This window comes from Gavialis gangeticus, unplaced genomic scaffold, assembly GCF_001723915.1.
Source record: "Gavialis gangeticus isolate Ggan-Ray unplaced genomic scaffold, GavGan_comp1, whole genome shotgun sequence".
Taxonomy (NCBI): Eukaryota; Metazoa; Chordata; order Crocodylia; family Gavialidae; genus Gavialis; species Gavialis gangeticus.
In genome coordinates, this window is record NW_017729000.1 from 19,292,583 (window position 1) to 19,319,809 (window position 27,227).

The following is a 27,227-nucleotide window of genomic DNA, read 5'->3' on the forward strand; positions in this document are numbered from 1 at the left end:
AGGTTTAGGTTAGATATTAGGAAGAACTACTTCACTGTAAGGGTGGCCAGAGCCTGGAATAGGCTTCCCAGAGAGGTGGTGCTCTCACCTTCCCTGGAAATCTTCAAGAGGAGACTGGATAGGCACCTGGCTGGGGTCTTATGACCCCTGCCACCCCCAGTGCTCCTTCCTGCCCATGGCAGGGGGTCGGACTCAATGATCTGTCTAGGTCCCTTCCGACTCACTGATTCTATGATTCTAGTCTCCTGAAAAAAAATAGTAGTAAAGCCATACTTCATTTGGTCACTTAAATCTCAAAATTTCTATTAGATCAATGTGTAACCAAGTTTTGCCTTCATCTATGTAAATATAACTCTAACAAGAGTTCATGAATTTGAAAAATATGCTGCAGGATGCTCACCTCTCCCATGAGCTCCTTGACAACAGGTACCACACCATTATCTTTTGTAAAGCCCTGGTAAGACATGTTCCTAGCAGCCCTTTGGGTGCAGATAAAAATATCCCCGTTCACAGTCTCAAAGCCAATGTACTTCATATCTGGATGAACCCAACAGTTGGTCTGTCCAAACATGGTCTCTGGTCTGAGAGTTGCAGCCACCAAGAAGATATTTTTTCCTTTAAGGCCACTGAAATAAAGTTAGTGCACAGAGGTTAAAAATGAAGAGATTTGGGCTACCACAGAATCTTACTACTCATAAACTAAAGTACATTTTAAAGCAGTCCTCAACTGGGAGTATGCAGCCTCCCGGGGGGCCACAAGCAGGTTTCAGTCATCTCTGAGCTGGGCAGTCCACGCCCAGGCTGAGCCTGCTGCCAGGTTCACAAAAAATGTGGATTTTCTCCTTTAAAGGAGAAAAACCTCAGGAACCACGGGCTTCCCCTTGCAGGCTGGCAGTGTTACAGCCTGCAAAGGACTGCGGGGAGCAGGAGGAGGCCGATATGGCAGGATCACCACATGCACGTGTACGCATGCACACAAGCACGTGGCAGCCAGGAAGTGGTGGAGAGCAACTCCCCACGTGTAAGTTGGGGGGAAGGGACACAGGCAACATGTCAGGGGAATGCACGGTGGCAGGTGGCATATGCCCCCTTCTCCCCCTCCCCACCCAATTTCTGCACCCACAGCAGGCACAGGGCTGCAGCCTAGCCGAATCAGCCAGCAGGACCCAGCATGGGAGGGAGGAGTGTGGCAGTGAGACTCACTGTCACTGGGATCCCCATGCCAGCCATGGGACGAGTAACGAACTGGGCGGGAGGGAAGACGATGCCCTCACCTCCTCCTGTCACTGGCAGAGTGGGGGGCAGCATGGGCAGCCCAATGGGAATGGTGGCAGCCAGGCCATGCCCTCCCCGACACCCCACTGTGGGTCCAGAGTGAGAGGCACCAGCAGGGCCAGGGGGCTGCAGAAGGCACCAGCAGGGGACTGCAGGTCAGGAGAGAGGGGCACCGGCAGGGCCAGTGTGCTGCAGGTCAGGAGAGAGGGGGGCTGCAAGTCCAAAAAGGTTGAGAACCACTGCTGTAAGGAATGTTCATTAACAGATTAAACTGAATGACCTCTTAGGCTTTTTCATTCACTAATATTAGATTATGTCTTATTATGGAACAGCAAACGTGCTAACCAATGTGCGAACCCAGGGTGCTCAACCTTTGGACCACGATGCTTTGTCATCTGACCCACCACTCTCCTGCAACCAAATCTCCAGACCCATGGGGAGCCCCAGGCCCTGCACACTAGATGGGGTGCCCGAGCACAGCACGCAGAGCTGGGAAGGTGTGGCACCAGGCCTCTGGGATCCATGTGTGGGGCAGGGAAGTGGTCGTGTCAGGCCCCAGGGCCTGATCCAGCCTGTAGGTGGGCCCTGCACCACTCATCTGGCCTACATGGCCAAAAGGTTGAGCTCCACTGTGCTAACCAATATTTTCAAAGTGATTACCAATACTGGGTGCTCAATTTTTAGCTTCCCAGACATTCAGGACTTTATGAAATCTCAGAGTATCTCAAGTCAGACACCATCAATCACTTTTCATTTTTGAAAATCTTGACCAAAGCACTTTTTCCTTTCCTACAAAAGGCCACTCTATTAGTTAAGAGGAATAGAATCATAAATGTATGACAGTCTGAAACAGAACTCTGAGGTGCGCGCTCATGTACAATGAAAATATCACCTTCATAGAAGTACTTTAAATCTGAGTTGTGATATCAACTTTTGTAAGAAAGAAAATGTAGGGGTTGAAAAATACAGAGCAAGAAAATGATCTTCAATATTTGTTTCACATTTATGTTTTAACATGTATATGCACATGCACTATCAATCTGGAATTTCAAGAAAGTCTACCAAAAGTGACTTTTGAAACACTTGGCAAGTTTCTATCATCCAATTAAAAGAGAGAAGATGCTTTTCAAACATACTCCTATATTTTACCCAATAGTATAACTAGACAAAATTTTCTGTTACGTGTTAAACAGGAGGTCAGACTATTGATCTAATTGTTTTATCTGGCTTTAAGAGTCTATGGATCCAATACTTACCTAAGCTTCACAGGGTAAGGTTCTAGCACTTTCATTTTTATTAGGGTGTATTCTTGAGGTCCAACGCCCTAAGATTCACACACACAAAGCAGTAATCAGTATAAGAAACATGATCAAAGAACAGTTCTACATTCCGCAGCAGCGTAATTCAGATACTAATTTTAAGGATCTAACACTGAAGTTTAAGTAAGATATTGTTCCATTAACATAAGCAGCAGTTCAGCAGCATGCACACTATAGGACTGGGTCCTGTTTTATTTTTACTTATCAAAGATTTCAAGGAAGCCATTATGTTGAATCTATACAGTCACTTCAACAAGGTTAGAATCACACTACTGAAAGTGTTGACACAAGGTGCCAGACAATCAGAGGGAAACTGGCTCGACTGACTTAACTGATTTTATGTCATTAATATATGGAAAGCTTAAATATATAGAAAAAGTTTGTGTTGTGCACAAAAATGCACAGTGTTTACTTATACCAGTATTTTGATATTGACATCTAACAGTCACTAGTTTCAATATATGCCATGCTTTTTAATTGATTTTTTTTTAAGACAAAAGATGTTCAGAATCCATTTAAGAAAAAAAACCCAAAAAAAGCATTACCTCCCCAGTTTGTCTGTCATGATCCATGCAAGGCTGTCCATCTTTTGGAGAATAAATTGTGTATCTAGGAAATGCAATAAAATATTTAGTGGCAAGTAGAACAATCTGCAGGCAAAGAGGACAAGGTACCTGTCGAAAGAACTTTACTTTCAGCACTGCTCAACTATTTTGAGCAAACCTTTTACTGGTATCAAAGAAAAGTTGTAACATGAAAGTCAACGAAAGGGAGCGTAGGTCAATACTGAAGGCTCCTGGAAAGCTCAACTGAAGTTTGAAGACTCACTCCGGCAAGCTTTTCAATCACAGTAGCCACATGGTCAGATGGGTCATTTGCCAGCACAGAACTTGCACAAATAACCTCAAAACAAGTTATACACTGAATATTGTTAGGTCAGAGAGAATACTACTGCCAAGTTTCTAAGGAACAGCACAAGAAAAAATTATTTTTGTAATGTAAGACTGCACTTACCGCTTCCCAAACTTAATTTTATTTCTTTCCTTCAGCTGTAAATATTGCCACCGTACAAATGAGTCATAATAAGGGTTAATATCAGTAGTAATGAAAGAACGCCTCCAATCCACCTGAAGAGACACCCAAGTAACAGGTAAGTATATTCCAGAAAACCCTACCAACACCATGAATATTTATTTCATTAAAACCCTATAAAACGCTTACTTCATGAAAGACTACAAACGACCTGATTGTTTGATGCACATATACACAAGATTCATTCGATCACAATCTGCTCTTTCAGACACAACCTCAGAAATCTGAGGTCCTAACTGCGGTGTGTGTGAACATCACTAGATGTTGACTCTGTTTAATCTAGTGACTTTGGGCTGCATTTAAACCAGTAAGAAGTTGGGGAGAACTGGACAGTGCCCACCTATTTCTTACATTGTCAAGTAACTCTAGATGGCAAGAACTCAAAACGTGAAGAAATGTCATAGTTACAAAACAATGTGACATTGAGAGTTTGCTGTGTGAGGTGGAAATGACTGCAGGAATAACTGTGGAATAAGAAATTCCTTAGGACATGATTAGCAGTATGACAGTTTTGCAAAAGCCTTTGAGTCTTTACACACATATTGGCATTGGGCTGCTATATTCAGAAGTTAGATTTCAGTGCCTTCTGACTTTTTAGGAGTTTCATCTGTATCACAGTTTTATTTATGTGGCAGTATCACAGTCCTATTTATTTTTAAAATAATCACAACAGTATTTAATGGTGGGATCCCCTTTCATTGTGCATTAAGCTCTATGAATGTTAGCTAAAGAAGAATATATTTAGTATTCTAGTCTTGTTTTTCTATAAAATCTTGGGCATGTCATGTAATCTATGCGTCTTCTCTGTAAAATGGAGATAATATTTGCTGATCATACAAGGGTATTATGAGGCTTAATTAACAGCACTTTGTATGCTGCAAGGATTATTATTTTATTACTGTAATGGTTCAGACATCAAGGAAAGAAGCAACCTCACTATTAATTTAGTAATATCAATAAGAAAAGCATTCATATCTCATTAGATACCTTCAACCCCATGCTCTTCAGGTCCTGGATAGCAAGAGGTGGGAAGTAATCAAGCCAATGCTGAGCCTCAGAAAAACGCACTACTTCTTCATCAGAGAGACCCAAAGACTTCATAATCCCCCACTGGTATTTAGAAGAGCCAGTCTTGGCTGCAGCTTTACTCTAAAAAGACAAATAAAACATTCCAGTGAATCTTGCTTTATCTCCTCCATTTCATGTTAATACAACAGGTTCCCAGTCCAAGTAGGCAAACTATCACCAACAGTCTGGTGGCCTCTCTCTAAGTGAGAAAGGAGACAATGGCCACATCTACACGAGATACTGACTGCACAGTAGTAGCCCATGACTCATGCGCAGTAGTGTCATGTGGCAGGAATGTGATGCAACGTTACTGCACAGTAGTCCCGGGCTACTTTGCAGTCAGCATCACAAAAAAGCTGTTCGGTGATACTATTGTGTAGCGATTCCAGTTACTGTGCAGTCATTTAGTACTTGCATATACAAGTATTTGTGTAAACAAGTACTAAATGACTGCAGTAATGACTGCGCAGTCAGCATCTTGTGTAGATGCAGCCATTGTATAGGTAAAGACTGCACTTCTAGGTAACATCACTCTAATGTGAAGAAGCTATGACAACAAGTTTCACATGAGTCTAAACACAATCACAGAACAGTGAACACCATCTAGATGGCAAGCAGTGACTTGTGCAGAAAGATGTTGGTCTAGTAAAAGGGTATTTTTTGAGCAAAGGGGTAAGTTATGCTGCATTATATCTTTGTGACCAACTTACAATCACTTTTATTCCTGTTCATATATGCTAGGGACAATAGCTGGAAGTTAATCAGAAATTCATTTCTCCACAGAAGTTCATTCGGCACAGGACTTGTGGAAGGAAGAAGGACTGATCTGGATTAACAAACGCACCATGCAAAATGTACTTGCTCCTCTAAGCTGCCATTAAAAAGGGGAAGAGGGTGTTAAAAAAAATTAATCCTTTAAGATTTATGAGTTTCTTCCTCCCTTCCTACTTCTGGATCCTTTTCAAATCCACAAAATCCCATCAAATAGTTTGTTTTATAAGCAACGTTTTTTAATATGGTTTTACTTAGGGTATGGACATACACGGGGCAGTTTCAAAGTGAAGGGAGAGAAAGAAAGAAACTGCTGCTCCTCAGGACAGTGTTATTACATTCCCATGAATCTACAACAATATAAGCACTGCAAAACTGCTCCCAACTTGAAAGCTGCTTCATCCAGGATCAAAGGTAGGGAGATGTAACTTACTTGTATCACTACAGATCCATGCACACATAATAGTTCCAATGTAACAGCTACTGCAAGCTCCCCCTAGCCTGCAAACACACATTTGTCTATACCCTTAATACGTCGGTCAGGTTCTTCTTTTCCAATTAAAACCCAAAGGGAATATAAAAATTTGGAAATGGAAATACTATTAAGGCCATCTAATTCATCCCACTGACAACGAAGTATGGTTTCCTACAACATGGTCTTCACTTATTTGTCCAGTGTAATCTTCAACACTCGAAGCACAAAAGTCCAACTTCATTTCTCTCTGAAGACTAAACAGTCCATGAGAGCTTGCTGTTAGATTTTTTGGACTGAAATGAGTCATTTGGAATCTTCCAAAAACATCTTTTTAAAGCCCTAAGGTATGACACTAATGTAAAAAAATCAATTTAAACAACTGTACATATGACAAGGTACCTAATATGTATTTAGAAGCTTAAGTTGCAAATCCAAACTTCGTAAAAGACTTGGTTTAAAACCTCTACCTTTTTGCCTTTAGCTTTGTCTTTAATGACTATTTCCTCCTCTTTCTTAACAGAAGCTTCTTCCTCTTCCTCCTCTTCATCAGGGAACTCAGGAGGGCAGCCATACAGTTCCATTTCCCTTTTCAGCTTGTCTGCACAGGCCTAAACAAAGAGACATTGGTAACCCATCCTAACAGGTCAGGAGCTCAAGTCAGAGCAATTATGAGTGAATGATTTGACAACAAATATTAATTTTATTTCAAACAATACACTGTGACCTTCATCATACCAGGTATGGACTTTATATCTCCTTTTCTACTGCAGCTGTGAAACTCCCAAGACCTTGCACAATGAGAAAGAACCATAGATACCAGTTGCACCTTTTGAGCTAACATTTCCTATAGCACATAAAAATATAGACAGAAAAAGCCAATATAAGGCCCTCAGGACAGCTCCGAATAACCTCCTGAGGGTGGAATAATTTAAAGGTTGTACAGTGCCTACCACAGTGGGGCCCAAATTGGCTGAAGCTGTTAGAAGCCATTACCCGAACAGATAAATTGTCAATAAGATAGCAGAAGCATATCCCCCGACAGATCCCTGTGTACAGGCCTTGGAGAATAAGGGTTTCTCTTTGTCTCTTTTGGCAATCAATTCAATCCCATACATACAAGCCAGAATTACCCTATTTAAGAATCTAATCCCATCATCATCCTAGGAACTCTCTCTTTCACCCTAAATCTTGTAAATCCTGCATTCTGTCAGTACCTGCTATGTCACATATTGATTACTTGCACGTGTACAACAAGAAAGTCTTGATGGGATTTGATTTAAACATTGATTTGAGAAGAGGCTGTTAGCTTCCAAGACATATTATTCAGTTTAAGTACAGCTATGCTTTCATACTGTAAAACTAAATGATTGGCAGATTTTAATCAAACTAAATCTATGAGTTCTTCAAAGTATTGTGTCATCTGACCGAACAGGAAATGTAGAGATAACCAAAAACATCACTTAAAATAAATAACTGAGCTGAAGAGACACCAGCAGTTCAGTGCAGTCTTACCTTAATGGGCATGCCAGTGCAATGCAGACCAAAAGGGAACAGGCAATTCTTTCCTTTTAGTCTCTGATACCCAACTGCAAACTACAGAAAGTGAAGAGACACATATGAATCAATGACTGCAAAACACTACAACAGACACTTGAATAAGTTAACTCTTCAATAAGTAGAGAAAAGACGACAAATAATTCTGCAGACAAATTATAAAAAATACACAAAGCATTAAATACTAATTTTAGCAAAGGCTTAAAAATGTCTGTCCTACTCCCAGCTCTGCTACTGACTGGCTGCTAAACCTCAAGAAACTGTTTTTACTTCAGGTTTCCTACATGAAGAGGAACAGCAATATTAGGACACACATCTGATAGCTAATGATGGCATTCTACACCTTATAGGTCTTTCTGCTATACCACAGTAAGTCATAAACATTGTCTAAAAATGCTATATTACAATTACAATGACATTCATCCTATACTCCATTAAATCCCAGCTGCTGTTATGAAAGCCAACATAAACCAATTTCTAGTCATACTAGTTCTCCAAGAAAATAACAATGTCCTGAATTTCAGCAAACGGCCTCTTCTGGATATAAGCAAGTTTATAAAAAACTACCTATGCAGAGAAGTGATTTTGTGCACAAATGGCTGTTTGCATTTAACCAGTACTACAGCTCACACAAAAGGAAGATGTGTTGAGTTTCCCTTGTAAAACTGTTAGACAAAGTTGCTAAAATCATGTGGAATTTGAAGTCAGAGTAAGAAGGAATCCCAAAACAATCCTATTTTCAAATCAAAGTCTCAGTCTGTTGGGATTAGAAATATTTTGCTGCTGGTGATACTATCTTAACCTCTCTAGTCTTATGTAAAATGGAACAAAAGTAGAAAGTTTACATCCTAACACTTTATCACTACTGAGCCAAAAGAATAAGGAAGGCTTAAGGGCTAAACATCTAACAATAATACTTGTTCTGAGGTGGCTTTTTTTAGAAAAGGAAAAAAGTCTTACCTCACATTTAGATAAGGAAAACGTGTGTCCTAGATGAAGGCGGCCATTCATATATGGGTATGGAAAGGTGACAAAGTACTTCCCTTTGCTGACGGAAGATTAAAAAGGAGATACTTAAAAAGCCCTAGAACTAGTTTTTAAAGAGAGACATTTTGTTTAACTTAGTCTATTAAATGAAAAAGTATATTTGATTACAGCAGACTCACACTTGCAACAAAATAAATGTCTTCATTATTATGCAAACAACATAACCGAAATGTATTCATTAACAACATGCTAAAGGTTAAGCAGAAGAAGCTGTTAACTATCAGCACTACCTGTATGAAAATCTAAGAAAGTACAGTTATTTAGAAAAATCACTAACAGGTTATTGCTGCTTAAAGATGGGTCTGAACATCTTCCAAACTCTTCTGTAATGTAGAATGTGGCCACCCACCTTCCAATTTGCAAATTAGTTATCTGTTGCCCTTACATTGTCTGGACATATCATGAGCTTTCGAACAAAAGATTTAAACAAATAGACAGATAACATAATTGACAAAGCATCAACAAAAACAAATTTCAGAGCCACAAATTCCCTCTGTTCACATCTTTCTGATAATTAAAGGTGTGTATTATTAGTTACCCTCTTCATAGCTCTTAATGGTCTGCAACCAAGGTAACTGAGAGACGCTCTCTTGATTAATTCAAGAAGCATTACATCAAACACCAAGGAATTACATCTTAATAAGCAGGAACTGATCACAGAATAATCATTTTGGTGCATGACTTTCTTATTCCGTCTGCATGTAACACATGTAGAAAGCCCAAACCACTAATATACATACCTGAGACTTTAAAATAGCTAATTTCACAAAGATGAAACAAACAAGACAAAAATCACCCAGGACAAAGTATCTATAAAGAAGTTGAGAATAACTAAGAATTACTTAACAGTATTAGCTAATACGTCCTACTCCAAAATCTAAAAATCAAGAACGAAAGAATGAGCAAAAGAATGAACTTAACAGAGGGAATACAAGCATGTATTTAAAAAAAAGTCAATAAATGGGGGGAAAAACTGACAGCAACGAATGTAAATTAGTAGCTGTGATAAGAACTGATGAGGAAAGCAAAAAAGGACATAGAAATCTAAGCCCAGAGTGGAAAAAAATTTAAAAAATCAGGCCAATGTATTGTCCTTCTTATTGTCTAAATGAATTAAGAACAACTTGAATCTTGACAATTGCCTTGGTCTATTACTAGATGAACATGGTATAACTGACAATAATATTGCAAAAAATAAGAGAGTTCAAACTTTTTCTCTTCTCTATTACAGAAGAAAAAACAGATGAAATAACCTAATCATAAACAATCACAAAATATTTTCCATTAAACAGCAGTTACTAAAGTTAGTTTGTTCCTTTTGGTCACTGATTGTTACCCAATTCTGGGAATAATTGGGTAGGAAGTGTGGACCACGGATAACAGAAGACAAAATTTTAAATCTAACAAATCCGCCTAAGTACCAAAGAGTTTGGAAGTCACTTAGTTCACAGGAAGACCTCAGATGATTTTGCTGTTACAAAGGAAGTGGAAGCAACAAAATGAAATGTCAGTTAACACATAGGCACCATTGTTTAAATGTTGTCAACTATGGAGATGATAACAAAATGCAGAAACAGAAACAAAATATTACAGAACACCAAGAGTTGGAAAGCAGAAAAATACAGTGCAATTTTCCACCAGGAGTTTTTAATGTAATGTAAGAAGTTGCAATCAGCTCTGTTTAGAAACCTTTAATAAAAAAAACAACAACGTTACCTTCTCTGGCTCCCCAGATCAGACACATTAAACTCAAAAACTCGTTCATCATCCCACTTGTGCTGGATTTCTTTTTCAATTTTCTTCAGAAAGTCTACTTTTGCCGTACCTTTCCGTTCCTATGCAACATAGGAGGAGAAAGAAAAATCTAGTTAGGTACTTGCTTGGCTAACAAGAGCAGAAATGTAATATAATATGTCACAGAGCAGCATCAGAATGAACTGGTCATGTAATTGGACACTGGCACCATAAAACAGGACTCCACTCCTGACTCTGAGGCAACCTGCTGTCTACTGAAGAGTTTAGATACTTTCCATATTTTTTATATATAATATATATAAAATATTATATATTTATAAAAATAAGTTTTTAAAGTTTTAGTTTATATCACCTAGTTTAGGTGAATGCAGAAAAGTGTTTTAGATTTTCATAATGCCACATATTTTCAGAGTACTTGACAAAAATAAATTAAACCTAACCTAGCTATTAATGAAGTAGGCACCATTACCTAAAGTTCCCAGGTTTGTAAACAGGAATGTATGACTTGTTATGTTTTGTGACTCTGGACAGTAGATATCATAACTTTCCTAACTTACAGCATTGTACCCAGGTCACTATGCCATACTGCTTCCATAATACCTTAAAGTAATTTTAAGAAAATTTTAAACAAGTCTCTTGTTCTGCTCCCATCTTCTCAAATAAAATGTCTTGATTTTACACAAAATACATTGTTCCCAATTTAAGCAAAATCTGTGTTTTAAATTTGTGCTTCTAAACAGACATGCATCTCATTTTTTTTAAATGTTGGTTTCTTTTATATACATTTTAAAAGGTGAAGAAGCTTTCCATGCATATTATTTGAGAAAGCATTAGTATGCTAGTGATAAGGTACCACTAGAAGTATTTTGCAGTATACTTTATCAACACCAGCATGAATTCTGAACAGAATTACAAACCACTAGCAAAATGGGATCATTTGAATGTTGATAAATTTTAACAGTTAATTCAAGACTGCTCACATTGTTTCCAAATCAACTAAAACAGATTTTCACATTTTGTAAAATAAAATTACATAAGTGCACACTGACTGATTCTAGAACAGAGGTGGGCAAAATACGGCCTGGGGGCCAGATCTGACCTGCCAGGCCATTCTATCCAGCCTGTGGGGCCCCTAAAACATTTAGAAAATTAATATTTATTTGCTCCTAGCTGCATGTCAAAGATGACAAGGGCCACGGGCAGTAAGATCCAGAGGAAGCTGCTAGCAGGACCCAGCAGCAAGGTCTGCCCAGCCATGTCCCCCCCATCCAGAAATCCCTGCCTAGCAGAGATTTCTGGCCTGGGACCATGGAGCTGTTCCTGCTTCCCTGCACCAGAGAAGGAAATGCAGCCCTCAACAGCTTGCCAAAACTCGGTAAGCGACCCTCTGCCCAAAATAATTGTCCATTCTAAAACCTTAACCTTACAATATCATTTTTCTAATTTTGGTTTTCTATTAAATTTTAAAATGTTATTGTTCATTATTGTCCTGCCCTAACTTGGATGTAATACTGTGGTAGAAGGGTAAAAGGTGTTAAAACGTTCACTTGAACTATGCAGTGACACACATATAGCTGTATCCATTCCTAGGCCTTAATCATAAGGCCAAAAATATTGAGACACCAATACTTTTTTTAAGATGGAAAGTTGGATGCTAGCTCTCAATCTATAAAAGGCCTATTGTAAGCATATTATGGCTACAACATATGGTATATCTGGTCAGCTACTGCATTACTAACACCCAACTGACTAACGCACAGCTTGGGCCAAAGAGAGCTGGGATATTTAGTAGTTTCAACAAGCAATGATAAGTCACGTAACTTCATTTCTCAACCCAATTCATAAATTAATCCGATCAATTCATACCAGGCCTCAGTTTCCCCATTCATTAAATTGAACCGATACTTCCTACAACTGCAAAAGAACACTGCAGACTAACTCTGCCTATATCATGAGTTCCTCAGCTAAGAGGTCTTAATAAACTTCAAGTCCAACACTGTGAATGCTGAAGCATCCAGGGTCTGAAACAGACTCCCCACAGAGGTGCTACAAGCACCTACTATAGACCCATTCACATGGTATTTGGATGCTTATCTTGCAGGGATCACTTGACCCCAACAGACTTCCTGCCTAACTCGGGGCCATCCCTGGGATGGGGGCAAATCAGGACAACCGCCCTGGGCCCCACGCTTTGCAGCGCAGCCCACGGAGCTGGGTGGAGCAGCTGCAGCAACTCTGCGCCACCACCACCAGCCTTGCGTCCAGCTGCTCACTACCCCCTGCCCACGCTGCAGCTCTCAGTGGCGGCAACAGCTTCTTTGGTCCGGGGCACATGGTATCAGAGCAGGGACGGGGCCCCTCATGGGCTGATTTGCCACAGGCCCTGCACCCTGCTCAGGTCAGCTCTGGGCAGGGGGCTGGACTCAGTGATCTCGTGAGGTCCCTTCCAGCCTCCAATACAGGAGTGGGCAAAATGTGGCCCACCAGGCCATTCTATCCAGCCTGCAAGGCCCCTAAAAATGTACATAATTAATATTTATCTGCCCCTGGCTGCCCATCACGAGGCCCTCAATGGCTTGCCAAAACTCAGTAAGTGGCCCTCTGCCTGAAATAATTGCCCACCCCTGCTCTAATGTCTATGAACCTATGAATAAGTCAGTGGGATTTATCCAGAGGCCCTGGCCAGAAGGCTTATTATGTTATTATTTATCAGCGAACAAGATCGGCTACACCAGCCGAAAGAAGCTGACAGCCAATAGTGTTAATTTTCCTCTTATCGGTACCAATCCAACATGCAACCGATATATGGGTGGACCTCTAACTATTACTCAGTGGTCACGCCCAGCAACAAGCTACCTGCAAACATCGTTAGTGCCACTAATCTCAGTGGTCCTCCGCTCCGCAGCTATGACAGGAGCCGTGCTAGCATTATTAGTACGAACATTACTCAGTAGTGTCCCATAGCGACAAGTTACTTGCCAGCATCCCACAGCTACAATGGACACTTGTCAAATGAGGGATAAGGTATTTCCAGCTTTATATAACAAAAGCATGCAAGACTCATTGAAAGGTTGGGCCACTGGCTCCTTCTGTTTCACAGCCAGGCAATGAAACGGAGGAAAATCATATATATAACCACACACACACACACTAATATATATATATATGATATTCCCAAGCTCCGGCTTTTTATACAGACATAAGCCAGAGCCTGTGAATCCCCCAAAACCTGCAGGCAGCTGGTGTCAGAAGCCGGCTCCAGCCCCCACGCCCCTGCTCACCGCCATGCCGCCGCCTCCCGAGACTCCTCCACGCCGCAGCAAGCCCCCGAACCAGGCCGCCGCCGCAAGGCCTGACGGGAAGTGTGGTTCTGAATCAGCCCGCGGCCGAGCTGCCCTGGCGCTGCAAAACTACCGCTCCCAGCAGCCAGCGCGCCGATGGGCCCTCGGCTGAGCCACGTGTTGTTTCCAGCAGCGCGGCAGCTGCACTACACGTCCCGTCATGCCCTGCGCTGGGCCATACCAAGCCGCAGAGATAGGGAGGTCGGCACCACATTTCCCTTCCCAAGCGGCCCCGCGGCTTGCTCAGTGTTGCCATGTGTGCGATAATTACCGTATTTGCACGATCATGTCAACCCTGGTATGATGTGCCATCAATAAAGTGTTCAAAATGTACGGTAGGGTTTTTAAACCCGAAAGCTTGTTAAGAATTTTTTTCCCAACTATTTAAAGGGAAAGGAGACACCTGCGAGAAATGACAAGAGGGCACTGCCAAGCAGCAGTCCCAGAAGAAAGGAAGGTATCTGAGAGCCAGTGTGATAGTAGAGTAGACAAAGTAAATTGTGAAAGGCTTACGCTGAGAAGTAAAGGTTTTCAAAGGGATAAGTGCGACTTAACACTCAGCCTTCCCTTCCCTCCCTGTCCCAAAGCCAAGGAACTTGTATCTGACACGATGGCGAGGAACAGTGGCCTTAAGCTACAGCATTCTGGAGTGACACTGTCCTAGACAAGAAGACTAATGAGATAGGTTGCAAGATCTCTGAAGACTCAGATGCGAGTTTTGGCTGTATTGACAATGAGAAAAGCTTGAGATGTTCTCAAGCAACATTCATGCAAAGACATTATGATGTCAGTGTGTAGCAAAAGTAAAAAAAATAAATAAAAGAAAGAGCCAATGGTTGGAAGTTGAAGGTAGAAATAGGGTTCCTGTTTTTTAAGAGTGAAGAGTGTGAAAGCATTGGATGCTTTGCTACAAAATGTAGCTGATTCTGTCATTGGCTAGGAACAGATGTTGCATTTGCCCCTGGAAAAGTTGTGCCTTTCCAGAAATGACCCAGGAGTGGTGTATGCACACATTATAGTTACCATATTTCCAGTTCCAAAAAAAGAGGACACCAAAAGGGAAGTATATATGATATGGTGGGGCAGTTTCTAACTGTTACGGTAAATAAATGTTATTGCCTCAGAAATTAAATGTAAAAAAAAATAAACCCACAGCCCCTTTCCTCACCCCCAGCCCTACCGGTGCCCCTCACCCCTGATCCACAACCCTCTGGTGCTGCCACTGCCCCTCACTCCCAGCCCACAGCCTGATGGCCCTGCCAGTGCCCCTCACTCCCAGCCCACAGTTCCCACACCCCGGGCTATACCGGTGCCCCTCACTACCAATGTGCAGCACCCCCATCCCTGCTTGTGTCCTGCACTCCTGACCTGCAGCCCCCTGGCACTGCCAGTGCCCCACACTCCTGACCCACAGTCCCCCACCCCTCTTGGTGCCCCTCACTTTCAAACCACAGCCCCCCAAGCCCTGCCAGAGGGGGCTCCCAGCTGCCCCCATCCCAACTGGGCTGGAGTGCAGCAGCTGTGGTGGCCCCAGCTTGTGCAGGCAGCATCAGAGTACATTCAACCCTAGCGCAGGCTGGAGGGAGGAGCAGAGGAGGCATGTGGCACCCCCTGCCCTTGGCTGGGGTCCCCACCCCATACCAGGTAGCATGGCCATGTCCCCTTCCCGGGCACAGTCGTCTGGCTGCCCCACCCCTACAAACATAGGCACTAGCCCTGGTGTCACTGGCCTGTCCATGCAGCTCCCTGCTGCTCCTGAAGGGCCCCCCCCCCTCCGCCCCCTTCTCCCACTGGTGGGGCAGGCACCTCCCCATCTGCTCCCTGTGCCCTTCCGTGCACATGGGTGCATGCATACACACATGCACACACACAAACACACACAGCCCCCCGCATACAGCCCCCAAGCCATGGCCTTCCACTGCTCCCCCCCATAAACTCACCTGCATCCAGGGCTGCTCCTATCATCCTGCCTGGCTTTATGCCAGCCACATACATGTGTGCATGCAGATGTATGTGGCACCTCCTGTCTCCAATCACGCCAAACAGTTCCTTGCAGGCTGGCAGCCTTCCAGCCTGCAAGGGGAACCCAAGGTTTCCTTCTTTAAAGAGGAAAATCTGCATTTTTCCACAGCAAACAGAAAACCCATATCCCTGCTAAACATGCTCACTGTTAGGGCAAGCTGGGTAATGCAGTTCTACCAGCAAAATCTTGGACATTTGTTCATATTTCAAAAGACCACCTGGACAGAGATCGGAGAACCCAACAAGAGGACATGTCCACGAAAATCTGGACTTATGGTAACAATAGCACACATCAATCTTTTAATCAGAATTTAATGGGTGTCTGAAAGCACTGCCACTGCCATTGATTCAATAATGCAACCCCACGAAAACCAGTCAGACACACCTTGCAATATTCCAGGATAAACTGTTAGTACTTCTTATCCCAAGAACCTTTTTCAAAATTTATCCCAGGACATCTGAATGATTGCATTTTGTCCAGGGATAAAGTGGCTTATCCTCGGACAAATGTGACATATGTCTGTAGTCTTAAAGTATTTAAATCAAGACTAGATGTCTTTCTAAAATATACACTCGAATTCACCCGCAAGTAACAGGGTTCGATGCAAAAGTGACAAAGGGAAATATTATGGCCTATGTTATGCCAATCAGTTGAGATCATCATATGGTCCCTTCTGACCCTTCAATCCTGTGCGTAGTAAGACACTTTGGTGCGGGTATCAGAGAGGGAAGAAACACACTGACAGATTCTTCAGCTCTGTAAAAAACTTGGGACCCTATAGAGGTACCTGTTCTGCTCATTGTGCTATAACTAATGGGTAAATACAGAATAAAGAAAGATAAAATAACATATTCAGCTTCATGTGCACACAGTCAGAACTCCCATTATAATTTTACAATTAAGTATGCTGTGCTATGCCTAGTCTTGTGCTTAACTAACTGGTAGAGTAGCCCAGTTTTCTGAACTGAACATTACAATGTAGAGCATGTTTCAGGGGTGTAGGTTGCAGCTGTGTTGGTCTAAATGACAGTGGCAAACAAGGTTCTTTGGGTAAATCCAATATCTTTTATTATTTCAGTTAGTCTAATAAAAGATACTGGATTTACCTGAAGAACCTTGTCTGCCAAAGTGTAGAACAAACAATGAAGGATCCTCATGTGCATCTTATAAATGTCTCTAAATGTAATAATTGCACCTGCCACCCTGTCTGAGGAGGGCTTGTCAAGTCAAATGAACCTGGGTTGAAACACATAGGCTAAAAGTAACCATCCAGCTCCGGGGGAAGAATGTGATAGATCATGCAAACTGTAGGTGTTGGTAATCAGCTCTTGAACAAATGGCTTATAAGCCTAGATGATTGGCTCTGCAACAGATTCCATTACAGACCCTAAACAGCTATGCCTGGCACAGCTGAACACAATGAACACGGTGCCTTGGAACATGGAGCTATGTGAGTTATAAAGCATGCCAGCATATCTGCTGTTGCCTCATAGCTAGAGCCAGGACTAAAAAGCCTGATTTAAAGCATATTGAAGTCAATGGGCAAACCAAAACATGTAGGCACAAAATGTGCCAGGTCTGATCCTTGATGCTCATACAGTAAAGTAAAAGAGAAGTAAAGAGGGCAGAGACAGTTCTCTAATAGTACTACCTATACCAGAGGCGGGCAATTATTTTGGGTGGAGGGCTGCTTACTGAGTTTTGCCAAGCCATCGAGGACCACATGACAGGCAGCCCAGGACAGATAAATATTAATTTTCTAAATTTTGGGGGGGCCCCGCAGGCTGGATAGAATGGCCTGGTGGGTCGCATCTGGCCTGTGGGCTGCATTTTGTCCATGCCTGACGTATACAGTGAGTACATAGTGCTAAAGTAAAGGCTCTAAAATAATCCTTTTCCAAATGCTAGTGAGGTAGGTGTTTCAGAAGCAAAGATGCAGCACACTGCAGTGTATATAGCCTCTGTTTCTTCTATTGTTCAAATATATAGAGAGATCTGTGCAGGCCTGTGCCACTCAGAGTTAACGGCTCCTTTGACCCCTCATATGAAACCTGCCTGAAGTTCAGACAAGAAGTAATTGAGGACCAAGTTTGCTAATTCACAGGCATAAATCATCAGACAAAATAAATACATACACACATACCTAATGAAACTATCGGGCTGAAAGATTCAAAAGGAGAGTGAATAGCAAAACAAGGTATACAATCGTTGCCAAACACAATACATCAAATATCTGTTTACATGCCAGGTTTTTCAGAGATAATAATAACAAAGGTAAAATAATACAATGTGTCCTTTGGGATACTGTCTTTCTGAGAGGATATCACCAATATAATTACCAGCCACAAAATATGAGGCACAGACTAGTAGCATAACATGAAAAATGCCAAAAGTAAAAAGGCCAGAACTTCAGTTCTAAGTATTTTATGTGAAAAATAAGGAGCATAACTCAGGGAGAAATGAGGTAGAAAAAAAACAGCCTTGCCATCTATTACAGCAAGGCTTTGTTTCGGGGATGATAAATAATAAAATCTAGCACTTATATTGAATTGTAAATGTTCAAACTTTGTAGAAACAGTATAGAAAGACTCAAAATACTTGTTTTCCAAAAGTTTTAACATGGACAGAGAAATATACAGGCAATAGCTGTATTAGTTTTATTTCTGATTAAAATGCTGGTGGTCATATAGAAGAAGGCTGCTTCTGCTATCTCTACCTCTTAATTTTAGTTGTATGTCTTTTACTATATGAGTATCTTTTTTGTACTTGTTTCTATTTTGAAAGAAAGACGAGAAAATTACTTTCATTTTCACCATCTTCTCCACTGGTGATTTGCAAAATGATTGAATTTTTGCTTGTCTGTATTTGAATTAATAGGGGAACAGTAGTTTATATCCCATGGCTTCTATTTCCAGGTTGCAGTTATTAATTCTATGGGCCAAATTCTCTGCTGATATGAATAAGCTGCTCTCAGCAATGGAGAATACATTTAGTCTGACTGTGTTTTGTGAACTTCTTTCTACTCTGGCTCAGACAAATGGCACTGTAATTTAATATAAATTTCATTTGCCAACTTCAAAGCTTAACTAAGTAATTAGTATAAGCATAATTATACTTTGGATCCACTGACTGAAAATGTCTTAGTCTCCCACTTCTCAAACTTTACTTGTTCAGTGATAAAATCTACAATGCTTTTATCTTGCTGAATATGGATAGTAAGCAAAAGTCAAAATTACATTGCTCAAAGATTTGCAACGCACATACTTTTGTGATTTTACTATTTATCATTTCCCGTTTGTCCTTTTCAGAACTTTGCTTAAACTAGAGCATTACAGTAGAATTACTTTTCTTTGTACCTATATAATTAAAATGTTTTTAAATGTTGCTTGTATGCCTTTACAACTGATGAACTGAGCTACCTCACAAAAGTTTGTGATATATATATCTACTTAGCTTAGCCTATAAAGTACAAATCTACCTTGCCTTCTCCTTTAGATCTGAACATATTCCATTTCTGGATAGCTTCCTAAATCTTAAAAAGTTGCAAAAGTAGTAATTGCCACTTGGATGAAAACTATGGAAGAAAGAACAACTGCCATACTTGACTTCATGGTCACCACTTACACTACATACAGTGGCCACAGCTTTCCTACTTGTCAGGACCTTTCATTTTAATACCACAAGATCATCAGCAACAGAGGTGCAAGAAAAATCTGCAGCATAATGTTTTCTATTTTTACAGTCTTCTTGGGGCCACCCAGTAGAGGGCAACATAATCACAAATACTCGAGCAGGCCTTCATCTTTTCCATTTTTAAGACAGCGGTGACTCATCCATGCTGGCCAGGACATCATAACACCCTGTTAAGTACAGCATAAGGACACAATTGTTTAATTCCTTAATTAATTATAGTCATGTGGAAAATTATATATTAGAATGGAATATGGTTCCCTTACAAGAAGTCCCAAAAAGACAATAAAAATGGGTAAAGCTGAAAGTATTTTCAGCTAAGCAGATTCTAAAACTCATAGCAGTAAATCTTAACCAGAATAACCCCCTTCCTGCTCCTCCCCAGATCCTTTGAAGGGTGTTGCCAGGTGTGAGCAGATAAGCTGAGCAGAAGAGTGCAAGACTAGGCCCTGCCAGACCATTCTTCCACCCCCACTGCCCAGCCCCCCTGTCAGAGGGTAAGTGCTGCAAATTAATTCTTGAAATTGGGTGCCACTTAATTCACAAAAATCCTAGAGGGTGCTTTGAGTCCTATGTGATGTGCCTCCAATCCAAAAACGTTAAGAACCTCTAGATACATCTACACATGCATTAACACACTTTAATGTGCATTAAATCTAGTATCTCTATTGTGACGTGCTAGGAAAATGCTTATTAGCTTGTCTTAATGTGCATGAACTAAAGAGCACGGTTTTTAAGTGACACTTAATTCACCTTAGCCTATTTTAATGTACATTAACTAAAAAGAACAGGTATTTTTACATGTGTAAGCACCACAGTGCTGGGCGTTTTGAAAAGCACCTGGTGCTGTGTTGCTTGCAGTTTTATAAGTGGCAAAATGCATGTCAGTACTGAGAAAATGGCGGTGCCATGCTTTTGAACTAAAAAAATAGAAGGTGTTTTAGTTCAGAAGTGCACTGCCACCATTTTCTCCATGCTGACTTGCATTTCGCTGCATATACAACTGCACGCAGCATGGCACAGTTCACATCAGCTCATGTATGGAGCAGACTCGATTAATCAACTCTGCTCTGAAGCGGCAGATCTCCGGTGCATCATGGGACAAAAAGATATGTGCATAAATGCTCAATGTTTTACAGATGCTTTAATGTGCATTAAAATAGGCTAATGTGCATTAAGGTGCATGTGTAGACGCACACACTGATTTATAGTGTTGGATGAACGTGTTGATCTTACAATCCTTTACAAATCTTGCTGTATCCTGGAAGGGTTCTAGCTGAGGAATCATTACCTGTATGCCGCACCTGAGGAACCATGTCTGTGACTGGTAGCAATAGCAGCCTAGCCTTTAAATAAAAATGAGATCCTGAAAACCCAAATCTGTGCAGAGGATTTGGGGCAGAATAACCTGTGCAGAATTGTGGGGCCCAAGTGCGAAGGTGCAATCAAAAGAGGCTCAGGCCACGGGGCTGGGTGTTAGGCTAATGATACGTCTCTGCAGGGGGCACCTGGCCTGATGTCCCAAGGAGACACACGGGAACTTTGCGGGGGAGATAGGGACGGAAGCCGAGAGGGGGGAAGTCCACCTCACGATGCAGGGAGGTGACAAATGCAGCCTTTAACCCTCAGGCCTGTTAGCTAAAAACACCCCCTTGCATAGTGGTGGGAGACAAACTACAGTTCCCCCTGCGGCAGGAAGAAGAGTCCAAAAACAAAAACAAAAACCCTTAAAAAAAATAAATAAAGACGCGCCTGTCCCTTTAAGAGCGCCCCCTACCATGTTGCACCAGGACTTCACGTGCTGCGTCCACCTAACCTGCTGCTTCCCCAGTGACCCCCGGGGCTGAGCTTCCCGCGGTCGAGATTCGCTGGCGTCGCACAGCGTGGGCCGCTTGATTGGTCGCTCGGCGCCTCGGCACCCTCCCCCCCCCGGCAGCTAGCACGTTACGTTGACACGCTGGTGGCTAGTTCCTGGACTAGGCCTTAGTAGGGGGGAGGGGTCGCGGGCCAGTAACTGCCCCGGGAGCGCGGGCGGGCGGGCGGCGATGGTGTCCGCCGTGTAGAGGCGCCGGCGGAGCAGCGAGGCCGCCATGATCATAGAGAACGTGGACGCCCTCAAGTCCTGGCTGGCCAAGTTGCTGGAGCCGATGTGAGTGCGGGGCTAGGGGCGGGGAGGCCGCGGCAGGTGCGGCCGTGTCCCTAACCCCAACCCCCGGCCTGGGGGCTGTCGGGATCCCTGTGCGGGGGGGAGAGGTGCCCGTTGTCGCTGCCGCCGGCCCCGGGGGGAGAGTTGCAGGGGTTTGGCCCTTTCGCGTCCACACGTGGCACGGGACCCACCCCGAGCCCCCCCGCAGCAGCAGTGCGACCACGGGCGGATGGGAGAGGATGTCTAAAATGGCAGCGAGAGCTTGGGGGTAGCGGGGGGGAGAAGCAAATTTGGTGCATGGCAAGCTGCGGAGACCCCCCCTTTCCCCTCCCCCCACACGAAGAACTTGAAGAACCCCCTTCTCGTTACCAGTGCACCCAAAACCGACCAGTAACAGTCCCTAAATGTCTTGCCTGTAGCAGGCTCCTTTTGAAGGCAGGTCACTTTTTTTGTGGTGTCCCCCCCCCCCCTTTTGTTGTTCATATTTCACCGGCGCAGAATAAAAACCGAGGTCAACGTGCTGCCGTGGAGCTGTGGGTGTTTGAAACAGCTGTTTCGCTCGTTTTCACTGCAGTCAAACAAGTTGCAGACTTTCACAAGCGTGGTCTGCTGAGGTGGTTCTGCTGGGAAAGCGGGTGCAGGCCGGTATCGGGGCGCACTGGGGAGTCATGGGGTTTTGCCAGCCACCCACCCACCATGTATTTGTTTGGGGTTTTTTAAGATGATGCTGATATTAACCCCCGCTTGTGCTGTAGTATTATTAGAGGTTTGAAACTAAACGTAGAAGATTAAAGAAAAGGCAGTGTCTGAAACATGGCTCTGTTGCCTGTTACTAATACGTGTGGTAAGAAACATCACTCACTACCTGGATGCTTTTGCAGTTAGTATTGTCTGGCTTCCTTAGGGAAATTGTTTAGACCAAAACTCTGAACTGCTCTAATTAAGAGGCAGTAAAAGTTTATGCTTTTATTTAAAAGTAGGAAACCATTCTGTTGCATTATTTTTTTCTTGAAGAAAGTTCTAATAAAATTGAAGTGCCGCAACTCTGTTTTGTCATTCAAAAAAAACAAAGCAGAACAAACAGGAATCCTAATGTCAATCGGGCATCATTACTCTCCATCACTTTTGCAGGATCATCTCTAGTCTTTGCTGATTCTAGTCAGCCTTTTATCCCAGACAGCAATCCTTTCAATGAATTTGAGTTGAAGGCCAGGTGTTTTAGGAAGTTTTCAAGTTGCCTGGCAGTAGTGATTGTGTGTTTGACATTACCATGGAGGGAGAGTGTGGTAGAAATCATTTTAGTGATGTAAGTACTTTATGAAAGTTCCTGTGATGTAATGTAGATATGAACGAATGTTCCCAAGGGTCAGTCTGAGAGAGATTGAATCGGGGAGGTAAGCGGGGAAGCCAAGGATAAAGCAAAATACATGTGTTATAGAAGGATGGAACGATTTTTTTTCTGCCACTCATGAGCCTTTATAGCCTTAAATTGCACATGGAGCTATCAGATTATTGCTGGATTTTTGTATATACACTTGAAATATTTAAAAAAAAACAAAAAACTTTTTGATGTGGCCCTTGTCAGACTTTGGAAATAAGTGAGCATATGTAGCTGGTTTCGCATTTCAGTATGAATGTTGGTACTTTTCAGCACATCAATACAAACACACTTTACATTTTCAAGTATTTTGAGGCCCCTCTGCCTTCTGTAGTTTCTGACATCCTCAGGAGTTGGTGCTCTTAAAGACATATGCATGTTGATATTCATGGGTCCAGTGAGATTGGAGAAACAGTGAGGTTATTTGGTAGTAGTCTGTACGAGCTGTTCACCTTGATTAAAAAATTACCCTTGTAAATTATACTGGAGGCCGTAGGAATACTTTTAGCATTAGTAAAGCAGGTCCTGACTTCTGAACATTTTGGAGTAACTGAACAGTGAATGATAAACAAGGTTTCTTTGGCAATATTTCAGTCTCACATTAGCTAATAGTAGCACAGCATTCTTGTGCACAGGGAGGCTGTATGTCTAGCCAGACAAGTGATGTTGAACTGTGAATGTGATGTTACCTGTGCCAATAAAGGAACTTATAGAGTTGCCTTTTGCCTTTTCTTTTACCATCAGAAATCACAGTGGAACAAAAGAGAGGCTTGTGTATTGGCTTAATTCTTTTCATATGTGCATCTTTGTGGAAAAATCAACTTGATAAATAATGCATGTGATACTTACCTTTTCCAATCTCTTCTTGATGAAATTGAGGAAACTATTCAGGTGGAAACATAGAGTAATAAGTCCACCATGATCAGCCACTTCTTCCTTGTAGCTTCTGTCACTGATGTTGGATAATAGTTACTTGCCGGTGCTGTGGTGAGAGAGAATTAATCATAAATGATAATTTCTGCTTACTGACCTAAGAATAAACATGAAGGGGAAAAGTTTTTCGGATGTGGATGGGAAAGAGAGGAGGGGCACAAGAAAACTGACAGTTTGTGGTAATGGACAGAAACTTTCCTGCAGTGCCAAAGCCAGGTATAGCTGTGTATTTTACTGGATAGCAGAACATTAAAAGGAGAAAACTATATGCATCACTGATGTCAGGACCACTAGTTTTGGTTATTCTAAATTATACTTCTAATGTTTCATGACATGAATGGGATCAAGCTGTATGCCACTAGGAATAATTCTTCCTACCTACCCACCCCCCCCACCTCTTCTTTTTAGATGTGATGCAGACCCTTCGGCCTTGGCTAACTACGTTGTGGCATTAGTCAAGAAAGACAAACCAGAGAAGGAGCTGAAAGCTTTCTGTGCTGATCAGCTAGATGTCTTTCTGCAAAAAGGTACTCCACTGCCAACTTTGACTACGTGGTTTAAAATTAAAAATAATAAAATTGAAACTTGAACGTGCATTATTTTGACACGAGCATGATTGGGAATGAAATTGTTTAAGGGTGAGGAACAGTTATACTGCAAGATTGTGGTTTTGAAAGGACTGTAAAATTGTAATTTTGGGGCCTACACTTTCCTTCCATGGAAGATAACTGTTGCATCTGTAGTGAGGCTAAGCATTTCATACCTGGAAGTGTTTCAGATCAGTAATATTGTTTCTCTGTCCCAAGTAGTTGCACATTTAAAGAAATAAACAAAAAACCCAAAACCCTCCAGTTGAGGATAATTCTGTAAGACTAAAGCAAGCAATTTCCTTGAACAGTGGCCAGACACTTCTCAGTGGGACCTGTCAAATGTTGAGCACTCTTCCAAATTCCTAGTCCTGTTTAGAACTCAATGGGAACTGTATTCCCACTTAAGTCTGGACCCAATAATATTGGGTACCAACTGCTGAGCACTTGAAATTCAGACCCGTGGTGGCCAAATTAGTGTGTATATCAGGGTGCGTTTATTCTCAAATGCAAGTCTATTGAAGCCAAAGAAGTCCGTCCCTTCCAGATGTTTGGAGGCTTTCACATATTTGCTCAACACCAGTTGATCAACCAGATAGAAATTCTTCCATAAGGAATTGAGACTTGAGAACTTTCAGAAAAGCCCATTTTTTTTTCTGTACTTCATTAAATCCTCATCCCTCTAGCATATGACCACATGCCATGTGGGACTGGAGAGTGGTGTTCTTGGCCCAATTTAACTTCAGGTTTGGGCAGTTATGCCAAGTTTGAAATTGTCCACAAGTATAGATACAGGTATCTGTAAATAACAAGTAGCTAATGTGGTTAAATTCAACTAGTCTTTGAATATTGATTGAAAGGTTGTCTCTAAAGAAGTCAGGGTAGGCATTGCCTGTAAGAAATGCTTCATGATTTTTTTTCTTTTGGTAAGAGGGGCTGTTGTATCTCCTTTTTCGGGGGAGGTGTATTCAGGGAGCAGGAACTGAAATACTGTTTAGAAATTTTGCATTGTCTACACTCCTGGCTTTCAGCCAGTTCAATGGCAAGCCAAGTTTTCTTATGCTAACAATCGCAGAAGCTGCAATGTAAAAAGGGCACTGGTGTTTTGATTGTTGTTTCCTAGGCCTGCTTTCAATACCTTTTAGATAATATAATAATTAACATGTCTGTTGTCTACATGACCGCTTCCACCAGTGAAAGTAGACCAGTGGTTCCCCACCTCATTAGGCTCAAGACACCTCAGAAAATGTCAGCTCTTAGTTTCTGCTTTTTGTTTTTGTTTTTGTTTTTCACTACGGAAAAATAATAGAGCAATTCTTCTGTTGCAAAGAACTTTAGAAAGACCACAAAGATCAGAATGTTTTTTTCATACTATGAGTTCCTATTTGAAATCACTGGGTATATCTTTGTGAATTATGTTTAGGTGCCTGCACACCTAGCAGTACTAATATTGTACAACACCCTGTGACACCCTAGAGGATCTTATGACACTCCAGGGTGTTGTGGCCTCCTGGTTGAGAACCACTGCTGCAGACAACAAAAATGCCTAATATGCCAGGCAAGCCCATTAAAAGACCCCAAAGAATCCATCAGTGAAAGCTGAGTGATCCTGCAAAGATTGTTACTTGTTTTCAAAATATAAGTTAATTTATCATACTGTATGCAATGTTTTATGATTACTGTGTAAACTCCTGCTAAAACGTATAGATAACTAACTGACTGCAGGTTAAGGAGGTGCATTGTAGCTTGACTACAGGAGCATAGCTTAAGCAAAAATCAGTGAAATTAAAACTTCAGAGCCATTGAAATATTTGCTTAAACTTTCTGTTGCTAGTTAGATGCCAAAAAAAACCTTTGCTTTTAGCAGACTGGGCATGTCATTTCCAGGTTCAAGTGCTTAGTAGTAGCTGAAAAACAGTACCAATCCTCATTTGGGATCTGATGTGAAGTTGGCCTTACTTTCTATTGTGGATGTGTCCACTTCATAAAAATCACCATGGTTATATCAGTCTAAGTAGAAGCCAAAAACAGAAAATGCCTTTGAAAACAGCTGTGTACTCCATCCTAGAAATGTTTCCTTCACAATAAGTGGGGTATGTTGGCAGGGCATTGTGAAGGTGTTCACAATACAGCTATTTTTGTTCCATCTTTTTTAGGGTACCTTAGTTTTCAGTGTTGTAATTTCTAGCTCATTGAACCAGACCTTAAATTTAGGTGAATTTAAAAGAGTGTAAACAGAGTGTGTGGCTGGATTTCAGGGGGTGGTTTTATTAGCATACAGCTGATAATAGAAAAAGATGTATAACTTTTTGTGTGGGTTTTTCTTCTCAGAAACTTCAGGTTTTGTGGATAAACTCTTTGAAAGCCTGTATACAAAAAGCTACTTTCCTTCCCCTGAACCAGCAAAAGTAGAACTGAAGCCTGCAGGTCAGGAAAAAGAGGAAATCAAAGAGGAGGTAATACTAACTTTCCATATAAATGCTTCTTTTTGCTTCTCAATCTGGCCCCTCTGTATCTATCACTGTAAGATGCTATACAAACAAACTGCACTGAACAGAATAGTATTCTGTACTGTGTTCTCTACCCTGCAAGATTTCTCTGAAGGTTTAATGTTGTATTCATTTGGGTAAGCTATAAAAATAGATAACTAACCAACTACGGGTTAAGGGGGTGCATTGTAGCTTGACTGCTGGAGCATAACTTAAGCCAAAATCAGTTAAACTAAAACTTGAGAAACATTCAAATATTTGCTTAAACTTCCTGTTACTAGTTA

At 41.8% G+C, this 27,227-nt stretch overlaps 2 protein-coding genes across 3 annotated transcripts in view; one reads left to right on the top strand and one right to left on the bottom strand.

The window, feature by feature from the left end:
• Positions 1–13,725, bottom strand: part of LARS (leucyl-tRNA synthetase) — a 56,885-nt gene extending 43,160 nt beyond the window's left edge. Inside the window, exons 1-10 of one of the 2 annotated variants that reach the window (XM_019506371.1) lie at positions 13,638–13,725; positions 10,318–10,436; positions 8,515–8,602; positions 7,513–7,593; positions 6,468–6,608; positions 4,674–4,835; positions 3,609–3,721; positions 3,140–3,203; positions 2,532–2,599; positions 401–626 (exon numbers count right to left, since the gene is read on the bottom strand). In XM_019506371.1, the coding sequence (XP_019361916.1) occupies positions 401–626; positions 2,532–2,599; positions 3,140–3,203; positions 3,609–3,721; positions 4,674–4,835; positions 6,468–6,608; positions 7,513–7,593; positions 8,515–8,602; positions 10,318–10,436; positions 13,638–13,643 (1,068 nt within the window). In that variant the 5' untranslated portion in view covers positions 13,644–13,725. The remainder of the gene's footprint in view (positions 1–400; positions 627–2,531; positions 2,600–3,139; positions 3,204–3,608; positions 3,722–4,673; positions 4,836–6,467; positions 6,609–7,512; positions 7,594–8,514; positions 8,603–10,317; positions 10,437–13,637) is intronic. The other variant, XM_019506372.1, reaches the window with a different exon arrangement.
• Positions 13,726–21,354: 7,629 nt separating this feature from the next.
• Positions 21,355–27,227, top strand: part of RBM27 (RNA binding motif protein 27) — a 33,149-nt gene continuing 27,276 nt past the window's right edge. Inside the window, exons 1-3 of the mRNA XM_019506373.1 lie at positions 21,355–21,559; positions 24,276–24,394; positions 26,786–26,910. Of these exons, the coding sequence (XP_019361918.1) occupies positions 21,501–21,559; positions 24,276–24,394; positions 26,786–26,910 (303 nt within the window). The 5' untranslated portion in view covers positions 21,355–21,500. The remainder of the gene's footprint in view (positions 21,560–24,275; positions 24,395–26,785; positions 26,911–27,227) is intronic.